The 11,920-nt window shown below is 45.7% G+C and overlaps 1 protein-coding gene across 1 annotated transcript in view; it reads right to left on the bottom strand.

Annotated features, from left to right (window-relative positions):
* Positions 1-418: 418 nt before the first annotated feature.
* LOC121554873 (mitogen-activated protein kinase kinase kinase 13) overlaps positions 419-11,920 on the bottom strand; it is a 54,987-nt gene continuing 43,485 nt past the window's right edge. Inside the window, exon 11 of the mRNA XM_045215371.1 lies at positions 419-526. Coding sequence (XP_045071306.1) covers positions 428-526 — 99 coding nt within the window. The 3' untranslated portion in view covers positions 419-427. The remainder of the gene's footprint in view (positions 527-11,920) is intronic.

Genomic DNA, 11,920 nt, shown 5'->3' on the forward strand with positions numbered 1-11,920 from the left:
GGCTGGGCTGGGGGACAAGACAGGTGGGATCTAATGTTCTATTCACAGAATTAGAATCATGTCTGGGTCTGGAATTTATAGTCTCTGGCTGGTCCAAGCTGCACTGCATCCTCTTCATCTTCATCATCATCATCATCATCATCCTCACGCAGTATCTTACAATTAAGAGTTTTGCTGTTGTTGTTTCTTCTTAAGGTTTACAGAGTTCCTGATTTTTCCCTCAAACTGTTACACAATCATCTATCTAATGTTATATATATATATATATATATATCTATCTACTATATATATATATACACACAGTACCAGTCAAAAGTTTGGACACACCTACGGCGTTGCTATGGGTTAAGGGTTGTGGTCGTTCCAGGCAGAGGGAGGGGGGGTCCAGGGGTATTCCAGGGGAGGGGGGTATTCCAGGGGAGGCTGATCACCAGGAGGTGCGTGCACCAGGCTGGTTGTTCCTAATGGTGGCATCAGAACACTCTGCATCAGACGATTCACAGTCAGAGTCAAAGTGCAGCGGGTTCTGAGGAAACAGAAGAGACAGAGAGAGAGGAGAGAAAGAGAGGGGGAGAGAGAGAGAGAGAGAGAGAGAGAGAGAGAGAGAGAGAGAGAGAGAGAGAGAGAGAGAGAGAGAGAGAGAGAGAGAGAGAGAGAGAGAGAGAGGAGACACAGAGAGAGAGAGAGGGAGAGAGAGAGAGAGAGAGAGAGAGAGAGAGAGAGAGAGAGAGAGAGAGAGAGAGAGAGAGAGAGAGAGAGAGAGAGAGAGAGAGAGAGGGAGAGGAGAGGAGACAGAGAGAGAGAGACAGAGAGAGAGAGAGAGAGACAGAGAGAGACAGAGAGAGACAGAGAGAGAGACAGACTTTTTTTTTAAACAGACTTTTAAAAGTGTAATAAATCCATTTAAAGTAGAACTGACAGCATTTTAGCAACATGAAATCTTATTACAATCTGTTCATATCCACCCCAGGAAGAGATATGACACCTTTTAAAAACATTTTCTGACAAGTGAGCACTCACTCTCTCTTTCTGTTCATTATCTATTCATAGTCACTGTACCCCTACCTGGACTAACCTGTACCCCTACCTGGACTAACCTGTACCCCTACCTGGACTAACCTGTACCCCTACCTGGACTAACCTGTACCCCTACCTGGACTAACCTGTACCCCCGCACAATGACTCGGTACCGGTACCCCCTGTATATAGCCTCGTTATTGTTATTTGATTGTGTAACTTTTTATTTTAAATGTAATTTTTTACTTTAGTGTATTTAGTAAATATTTTCTTAACTCTTTCTTGAACTGCATTGTTGGTTGAGGGCTTGTAAGTCAGCATTTCACGGTAAGGTCTACACCTGTTGTATTCGGCGCATGTGACAAATAACATCTGATTTGATTTGATATGATCATTTAATAAATTAATAGAATGTTTGGGAATTACGTTTACTAAGGCATTGGAGAGAATACTATAGCAATATAGAGTGGGAAAACAGCCGTGCATTTGGACAATTAATAGACACTGTCTTGTCCAAGACCGGAGTCTACGCAGACTGGTGCGCCATAGCCAATCAGAGTCTACGCAGACTGGTGCGCCATAGCCAATCAGAGTCTACGCAGACTGGTGCGCCATAGCCAATCAGAGTCTACGCAGACTGGTGCGCCATAGCCAATCAGAGTCTACGCAGACTGGTGCGCCATAGCCAATCAGAGTCTACGCAGACTGGTGCGCCATAGCCAATCAGAGCTAGAGTAGGCCCATATATTGCCACACGGGCCTTAAATCAAATCAAATCATTTTATTGGTCACATTCACGTGTTTAGCAGATGTTATAGCGGGTGTAGCGAAATGCTTGTGCTTCTAGCTTTGACAGTGCAGTAATATCTAACAAGTAATATCTAACAATTTCACAATTCACAATTGATCTGGACTGTGTGTTTGTTTCCTAGCAACAGCGTGACTTTAGATCATCATGCATTCGTCACCAGAATGGATTTCCGCAAATATGTAAATTCCACGGGAGTCCTCTTACATCTGGGAACTTCACAGTCCTATTGATCAAACAACCATGAAAAGGTCCCTCAGTTACAGTTGAAGTCGGAAGTTTACATACACTTAGGTTGGAGTCATTAAAACTTGTTTTTTCAACCACTCCACAAATTTCTTGTTAACAAACTATAGTTCTGGCAAGTCGGTTAGGACATCTACTTTGTGCATGACACAAGTCATTTTTCCAACAATTGTTTACAGACAGATTATTTCACTGTATCACAATTCCAGTGGGTCAGAAGTTTACATACACTAAGTTGACTGTGCCTTTAAACAGGCCCTGAGTGCTTCATCTTTCCCTCGATGCTGACTAGTCTCCCAGTCCTTGCTGCTGAAAAACATCCCCACAGCATGATGCTGCCACCACCATGCTTCACCGTAGGGATGATGCCAGGTTTCCTCCAGATGTGACGCTTGGCATTCAGGCCAAAGAGTTCAATCTTGGTTTCATCAGACCAGAGAATCTTGTTTCTCATGGTCTGAGAGTCCTTTAGGTGCCTTTTGGCAAACTCCAAGCGGGCTGTCTTGTAACCTTTACTGAGGTGTGGCTTCTGTCTGGCCACTCTACCATAATGGCCTGATTGGTGGAGTGCTGCAGAGATGGTTGTCCTTCTGGAAGGTTCTCCCATCTCCACAGAGGAACTCTAGAGCTCTGTCAGAGTGACCATCGAGTTCTTGGTCACCTCCCTGACCAAGGCCCTTCTCCCCCGATTGCTCAGTTTGGCTGGGCGGCCGGCTCTAGGAAGAGTCTTGGTGGTTCCAAACTTCTTCCATTTAAGAATGATGGAGGCCACTGTGTTCTTGGGGACCTTCAATGCTGCAGAAATGTTTTGGTACCCTTCCCTAGATCTGTGCCTCGACACAATCCTGTCTTGGAGCTCTACGGACAATTCCTTCGAACTCCTTCGAGCTTGGTTTTTGCTCTGACATGTACTGTCAACTGCGGGACCTTATATAGACAGGTGTGTGCCTTTCCAAATCATGTCCAATCAATTGAATTTACTACAGGTGGACTCCAATCAAGTTGTAGAAACATAATTCCGAGTCTCATAGCAAAGGGTCTGAATACTTATTTGAATAAATGTTTTTTTTATTTTATTTTTTATTTGCAAACATTTCTAAAAACCTGTTTTTGCTTCGTCATTATGGGGTATTGATGAGGGAAAACATTAATGTAATCAATTTTAGAACAAGACTGTAACGTAACAAAATGTGGAAAAAAGGGAAGGGGTCTGAATACTTTCCGAATGCACTGTATGCTTACTGTGGATAACAGTCGTTCCAGTTCAGCATAGCTAGCTAGCAAAGCGATTCACATGTCTTGCTAGCTAACCAAATGACACCTGCATCTCTACTTGTAGCCACTGAAAAAATATATGAGGGGGAGAAGTCGGTCGCTCACCCACTCCTCCAATGACATCACATCCTCCCAGCAGTAAGCTAGCGTTGTGGCGCTGTGTTTTAAGCTAAATAAATAGATACACTTTAGCCCAGGGGTGTCAAATTAAAAAACACAACTGGTCTTTACATATAGCCTATGGGTGGAATTATATTTGATTTAGAATGGCCCACAAAAAAAACAACATGTCATCCGTAGCCTGTAAATGACATAGTATCTGATATAGCCCAGACCTACTCCACACTGTACCTGCTCAGCTATGCATTGAACTGTCTTTTTTTGCGAACAGTGATTGAGTTATATTATTAGCCTAAATGATGACTATCCCATAACTAACTCGGTCACTCATCACATTAGTAGTAGGCTGCCAACGACATGATGCATGGAATGCTTTATTAAAAAAGCAGCAAGAGAAAGCTGGGATCCTTTTTTAAATAGTGACCTGTCAAAACTCTGTTTTCACGTGTGATTGCGCATTGACTGGGCTTATAAGAACACGTTTCACTAAGCTCTGTAGGCTATGGGCTATCCAACCCTGATCCAGGGGTCCTGGCCTGTAGGCTATGGGCTATCCAACCCTGATCCAGGGGTCCTGGAATATAGGCTATGGGCTATCCAACCCTGATCCAGGGGTCCTGGCCTGTAGGCTATGGGCTATCCAACCCTGATCCAGGGGTCCTGGCCTGTAGGCTATGGGCTATCCAACCCTGATCCAGGGGTCCTGGCCTATAGGCTATGGGCTATCCAACCCTGATCCAGGGGTCCTGGCCTATAGGCTATGGGCTATCCAACCCTGATCCAGGGGTCCTGGAATATAGGCTATGGGCTATCCAACCCTGATCCAGGGGTCCTGGAATATAGGCTATGGGCTATCCAACCCTGATCCAGGGGTCCTGGAATATAGGCTATGGGCTATCCAACCCTGATCCAGGGGTCCTGGAATATAGGCTATGGGCTATCCAACCCTGATCCAGGGGTCCTGGCCTGTAGGCTATGGGCTATCCAACCCTGATCCAGGGGTCCTGGAATATAGGCTACATTTGGAGTTATTTGGCCACTTTAGTTGTGATACAAACCTTATCAAAACATATAGGCCTACAGGCTAGTCTACATGATGTGTGCGACTGTGATTCGAAAAAAGTTAATGTGCTGTTTCTTGCCTTATTGCACAAACGGTGCATCATTCACAAGTGATAATATCGTCACCCATCAAACTACTCTTCATTTAATCTTGTCTTTACATAATACAAGTAATATATGTGTGAAATGAGTTTTGATTTAGAACGGACCATTATCATGCAGCTGTCAGAACAGGGTCAGGGGGAAGAAAGACGTCCTCCGTATCCACTTAAATAGCGAATGGAGGACGCTTTTCCCCCGGTTCATTTTCATGCCAGCCAGGTAGGCTATACTCCTGTTGTAAAGAGAAGCAATGTGCTTAATATTAGGAACGTTGATAAATAAATCTAGTAGGCCCAGCCTATAGAAAGCTGACGGGATCCTCCTCTTTTTAATAGAGGTCATTAATACTCTGTTATCTCACTCAATTGCATAGCATAGCCTATAGAAATGTAGCGCAACATGGGCTTATAGGAATACTTATTTAATTCCAATCAGCTATGAGGAGCTGGCTGTCGCTGTGCAACAGGTGATCCTATTCCGGCTCAAACTCTGAATTCCAGGGCTCACATGAAGTGTTTCATTTGATTTTCGATTGCATTTCCGTTGATGTCATAGTGGTTAGAGGAACAATAGAGAGCTGAGTTAGTCTCTCTCTCTCCCTCCCTCCCTCCCTCCCTCCCTCTCTCTCTCTCTCTCTCTCTCTCTCTCTCTCTCTCTCTCTCTCTCTCTCTCTCTCTCTCTCTCTCTCTCTCTCTCTCTCTCTCTCTCTCTCTCTCTCTCTCTCTCTCTCTCTCTCTCTCTCTCTCTCTCTCTCTCTCTCTCTCTCTGCATGCTGGGAGTGTTTGGTGCGTGCTGGGAATTGTTTGAGTGAGTGCTAAGTGCGAGTGTTGTGTAGAGTTAGATATCCTGGGTTTTCCTTTTCTTGGTGATATCCTTTTTTCTTCTATGCATGATTAAGATTATTATTTCTATTTTTTTGTTGTGGTAGAATTAAGTATATTGTTTTTCGTGTCGAAATTACCCTGATTTTGGTGGGGATGGCGGCCCGAATCGGGACGCCGTCCCTGTCACTTCGACACGGCTTTAGGTGTGTTACTGAAGCTACTGTCACGGTGGAAGAGGTTCTGGTCGCCGTAGGAGAGAAGGTAGGATATGAGAATGTTGCTTATGCGTCACGGATGAATAAAGCGGTGGTGGTATTTCTTAAAGAAGAGCGCCTTGTTGATCGTATGGTTGAGCATGGCATACTTCTTAAAGGAATGTTTATTCAAGTTACGCCGCTTTTTTCTCCGTCAACAAGGGTAACGATTTCAAATGTACCGCCGTTCATTCCAAATGAGCTATTGGAGCGCGAGTTATTGCGCTTTGGGAAGTTTGCAAGTTCAATTAAGGTTGTCCCATTGGGTTGCAAACACCCGGCGTTGAAACAGGTAATGTCGTTTCGGCGACAGGTGTTTATGTTTTTGGACTCACCGGAGCAGACTTTGGAGTTAGCGTTTAAAGTCAAGTATGACAATAGACTGTATATGGCTTATGCTAGTACGGGTAGTCAACGGTGTTTTGAGTGTGGGGATGTTGGTCATAGCGACATGCTTGCCCGAAAAAGGGAGAAGGCAGAGGGAGGGGCGCAGGTGGTCCTCGTAACGCCTGGGCCCACTGATGTAGGAAGAGGTGGGCTGACAGTGGTAGAACAGCCACACGCATCTGTTGCTGAGGAACAAGTTGTCCGTGTTGAGGGCACAGAGGTGCAACTTGTACCAGAGGGAAATGTTATGCAGCAGAAAAAAATGGTTGTAGAAGGTAAGGATGGATCTGAAGGGCCATTTCCTCAGACTGGTGAGGAGGTGCCCAGTACGAGTGCTGTGGTACAGGAGGGGGTACATGTGGAGCTAATCTCCCAGGTAGTGGAGGAGATGCCCACTAAAAGTAATGGGTTACAGGAGAGGGTTCATGTGGAGCTAATCTCCCAGGTAGTGGAGGAGATGCCCACTATGAGTGCTGGGGTACAGGGGGGCTAGTCTCCCAGGTAGTGGAGGAGATGCCCACTATGAGTGCTGGGGTACAGGGGGGCTAGTCTCCCAGGTAGTGGAGGAGATGCCCACTATGAGTGCTGGGTTACAGGGGGGCTAGTCTCCCAGGTAGTGGAGGAGATGCCCACTAAGAGTAATGGGGTTCAGGTGGGGCTAGTCTCCCAGGTAGTGGAGGAGATGCCCACTACGAGTAATGGGGTTCAGGTGGGGCTAGTCTCCCAGGTAGTGGAGGAGATGCCCACTACGAGTAATGGGGTTCAGGTGGGGCTAGTCTCCCAGGTAGTGGAGGAGATGCCTGGTACGAGTGATGGGGTGCAAGTGGGGGAGTGTTGAAAGGGATGTGGTAGAGGGGAGTCAGTGGTCTGTGGCCTCAGTTGAGGAGGATCAGGAGAAGGATATGGATATGGATATCTCTCTTGATACGGTATCAGCTGGTGAGGACTCAATTTACGATCTAGAGGAGGTAAAAGGGTTTCTGGATCAGACTTTTGGGAAATCTGTCAAATTGGCAGATTATTTTGATGTTGATAAGTTTGTGAGGTCAGCGGTGATGTTACAGAAGACGGTGGGGTTAGACCAGTTGAGTGAGAAGAAGCGGTTTCGCTTTGAGGAAATTTGTTACTGCTGTTGCAGCAGCAAAGGGTGGTGGGAAACGTGGTCAGGTTAAGAGAAAATTTAAATAATGATGATGATTATGCCTCATAGGGTGTTCTATTCTCTTTGTCTGGTTTCTCTGTGGTATCTTCTGCTTTTCCTTTGTCTTTTCTATATGGAGGTACTAAGGGTAGGTTCTCTCAACATTAATGGAGGAAGGGACAGGAATAAGAGGGCTTGGGTATTAGAAGTAATAAAACAGAAAAGGCTTAATGTAGTTTTCCTACAGGAGACACATAGTGATGAGGAAAATGCGGCTGACTGGGGTATGTGGTGGGAGGGGCAGCATATACTCAGTCATGGTACTAATTTCAGTGCTGGGGTGGCAATCTTGTTTTCTTCAGGCTTAGGGGTGACTGTGGTATCTACAACAGAGATTGTCAAGGGTCGGGTTTTATTGGTCAAGGTGAATGTTATGGGGTTTTTGTTTGTTTTTTTGAATGTTTATGCTCCTAATGAGGGTACAGAGCGTATTGTTGTTTTTGATAAAATAAAGGAAACCTTAAGACAGTGTGACCAAGAGGGGTGTATGGTTTTAGGGGGACTGGAACTGTACAGTGGATTTTACTGTTGATCGCACCGCTGAAGAACCTCACCTGCGGTCAGCAATTTGTCTGTCTGGTCTATTAACTGAGTTTGAGCTTTCTGATGTGTGGAGAGTAAGGAATGCAAAAGTTAGGCAGTACACATGGCTAAAAGTTAATGAAGGTCATGTCAGTGCAGCAAGGTTAGACAGGTTGTATGTATCTGAGCAATACTGTAGTAGGGTTGGAAGGTGTGACATTACTCCTGTGGGTTTCTCTGATCACCATATTGTCACTGTTGATATTCACTTGTCCTGTCCACGAAGGTCATCATCTTATTGGTATTTTAATGTTAAATTGTTACATGATGTCATATTTTGTGAAAGGTTTTTGTTGTTTTGGGAAAAATGGAGGGTTACAAAAGGGAATTTTGAGTCCTTGAGACAATGGTGGGAGGTTGGGAAGGCCCAAATACGATTATTTTGTCAACAGTATACTGCTCTGTCTCGAATTGAAGTTAAAGAGACTATCAGGGCCCTTGAGCAGAACATTAAATCTATTGAATTGAAGTTGCTCACTCAGAATGACCCCGGACTAGTCATGAACTTACAGGACAAGAAACATGAATTGAGGTCGTTTCTGCATGAAAGAGTGAAGGGTGCCTTGATTAGGTCTCGTTTCGCTTCCCTCAAGGATATGGATGCTCCTAGTGCTTTTTTTTTTAACCTAGGACAGTCGACATTGCAACGTAAACAGATGGTCTGCCTTCGTCTCCCTGATGGGAAGGTGACCACGGACGACAGTGAAATGCGTCAACATGCCGTGGATTTCTATTCTGCCCTCTATAAGGCGGAGGATTGTGACTCTCTGTGTACTGAACAGTTGTTACACGGTCTTCCTCAATTGGGACCTGAGCAAAGAGTCGCATTGGACTCTGACATTACACTGCAAGAGCTGTCCACAGCAGTTATGCAGCTCTCAACAGGCCGAGCCCCTGGCATTGATGGTTTACCATCTGAGTTTTACAAGCACTTTTGGGGGTCTATTGGGGAGGATTTTTATGAAGTGGTGTGTGAATCTTTTCATGAGGGCTCTCTTCCTGTATCTTGTCAACGTGCGGTACTTTCACTGTTGCCAAAAAAAGGGGGATTTGGCTCTCATAAAAAATTGGAGACCTGTTGCTTTGCTGTGTGCAGAATATAAAATTGTTTCTAAATGTCTCTCAAACAGGTTGAAAGAGTATCTGGGATTGTTGGTCCACAAGGACCAGTCCTACTGTGTACCTGATCGCTCTATTGTTGACAACTTGTTTCTAATAAGAGATGTTTTGGACATTTGTAAACTGTCTGATGTAAATGTGGGTTTACTTTCTTTGGATCAGGAGAAGGCTTTTGATCGTGTGGACCACCAGTACTTGTTTAAAACAATGAAAGCCTTTGGGGTTGGGGATGTTTTTTTGTCTTGGATGAAGTTACTGTATGCTGGGGCCTCGTGTATGGTGAAGGTGGGGGGTGGTTTGAGTTGTCCCATCCCTGTCCAAAGGGGGCATCAGGCAGGGATGCCCAATTTCAGGGCAGTTATACAGTCTGGCGATTGAACCAATGCTTTGCTTTTTAAGAGCGAAGCTTACTGGTTTCTCTGTGCCAGGTGTAATGAAGGGTCCCACGATAGCACTGTCTGCGTATGCAGATGACGTGACAGTTTTTATTGCAGGGGATGAGGATGTTAAGGTTCTCTCAGACGCCTTAAAGGTGTATGAGGGGGCCTCCTCAGCTAGAGTCAATTGGGGAAAGAGTGAAGCGCTGTGGGCAGGCCAGCTTCAGATGGGGTCCGCTCCACGGTTACCAGGGGGGGCTTCAGTGGGGCAGAGATGGGATGAAGACTTTGGGGGTTTTTCTAGGCTCCGATGTCTTTCAGAAAAAGAACTGGGAGGGTGTAGTGGAGAAAGTGTGTGCCAGACTGTCAAGATGGAAATGGGTGCTGCCCCAGCTGTCTTATAGGGGAAGGGTACTGGTAGCTAATAACCTAGCTGCCTCTACCCTGTGGCACAGACTAATGATTTTACAGCCACCAAAGGGTCTGATACAAGAGCTTCAGAGGACCCTTGTCAACTTCTTCTGGTCTGGACAACATTGGATTAAAGCTTCAGCCCTGTACCTGCCACTGCACGAGGGTGGGCAAGGCCTGGTGGACATTTCTTCCAGGATCATGGCTTTCCGGCTTCAAGCAGCCCAGAGACTGTTGTACAGTGACGGTTCTAGCTGGGTTGACACAGCCTACGCATTGATGAGGAGAGCGGGCTGTTTGGGCTTAGACAAGCATCTTTTCCTCTTAAAGCTGGAGGGGGTGAGTTGCCTGGCCTGACTCCATTCTATGAGTCTGTTATGCAGGCTTGGAGAGTTCTGGTCAAGTCCCGTAAGGCCTGCACGCCACCAGGGATGTGGCTTTTTGAAGAGCCTCTTTTTCACAACACTGCCATCCAGTCCCGTGTTCTGGGTTCAGCTAGCCTACGTTCATGCCTGTTGGGCGTGGGGTGTACTAAGCTGGGTCATCTGATGTGGAACAGGAATAGGTCGTTGGAGGAGCTGGGAGAAAGAGCGGGGATCCGATCGTCTCGCCTACTGAGGAAGGTCGTCGCTGAGGTCTGTGATTCCTTGCCAGTACTTCATCTGCAGTATGTGACTGACACCTCCAATTCTGATCGGTGGAAGGAGGGTCTGGATTATGTGTTCCCTGCACTGATTGTTAGTGCTGCGGCGGGGGGCATTCGAGGAGGACGTGGGGATGCTGCTTTCCTTCGATACCCCGGAGCTGGGGGAGTTCAAGGAGGTGGGAAAGAAGGCCATGTACAGAACATGTGTAAAGGTGTCCCATGCCTCTTCCCTGGAAGGGGTAAAATCGACGAGGTGGGCGGGTGTGCTTGGTCCAGGTGCCTCCCCAAAAAGGCCGCTGGCGAACACTATACAAACTGCCTATTGATAAGAGGACAGCTGACCTCCAATGGAGGATAATACATGGAGCCATAGCCACCAACATGTATCTGGTACACCTGGATCCTACTGTTGGGGAGGAGTGTCCATTCTGTGCTGAACCTGAAACTCTGGCACATCTGTTTTTACAGTGTCCCAGGTTGGTCGGGATGATTGACCTGATCACTAACTGGTTCTCAGCGCTGGGAGAGGTTTTCTCTTCCCAACTGTACATATTGGGGCCAAAGTACAGGTTTAGTCAGAAAGCTGTACTTTTGTTGCTTAATTTTGTGTTAGGGGCAGCAAAATTAGCCATATGGAAGACCCGAAAGAACAGTATTCGGGGACAGGGGTCTGTGGATGTGGTGGGAATGCTGGAGGGAATGGTGGCAGCAAGATTGAGAATTGAGTTTGCCTATTACAAACTGGTCAACAATATTGATCTGTTCATGAGTATATGGGGCATTCAGACGCTGTTGTGTTCAGTTACTGTGGAGGAGGAATTGGAGTTGTGTTTTTAATTGATGTGTAAATACGGTTTTGTATGAGTATTTGTGTGGTGGGCTCCCAGACCCAATAAAGATTATTTAAAACTCAAACTCTCTCTCTCTCTCTCTCTCTCTCTCTCTCTCTCTCTCTCTCTCTCTCTCTCTCTCTCTCTCTCTCTCTCTCTCTCTCTCTCTCTCTCTAGTGTATACTCTGGCCACCAGTCGATCCTGGTTCCTCCTCTGGAGTTGGACAGTAAGTTATTTTTACTGCTGCTCTTTAAAAATGTGTTACTTTTATTTCATATTATTTTGTATGTTTTTGTGGGGTATTCTTTCTTAAAACTGCATGGTTGGGTAAGGGCTTGTCAGGAAGCATTTCACTATAAGGTCTACACCTGTTGTATTCGGCGCATATGACAAATACAATTTGATTTTATTTGAATTATTGTAATTTGGTTTATTCTGATTGATTGGATGTTCTGGTCCTGAGGCGTCAGTGTGTTAGTAGAACAGGTTTGTGAACTCAGCCCCAGGACCAGCTGGATGAGGGGACTCTTTTCTTTGCTCAGCTCTTGCCATTGCAGGGCTTGGTAATGATATGAGAGGGGGTCACTGTATTTTAGATGTTTCCAAAACTTAATTGCTGTTTTTTTAGTTTTTATTATTAGTGGATATAGGCCTAATT

The sequence above is a fragment of the Coregonus clupeaformis genome, unplaced genomic scaffold (assembly GCF_020615455.1).
Source record: "Coregonus clupeaformis isolate EN_2021a unplaced genomic scaffold, ASM2061545v1 scaf0433, whole genome shotgun sequence".
Taxonomy (NCBI): Eukaryota; Metazoa; Chordata; class Actinopteri; order Salmoniformes; family Salmonidae; genus Coregonus; species Coregonus clupeaformis.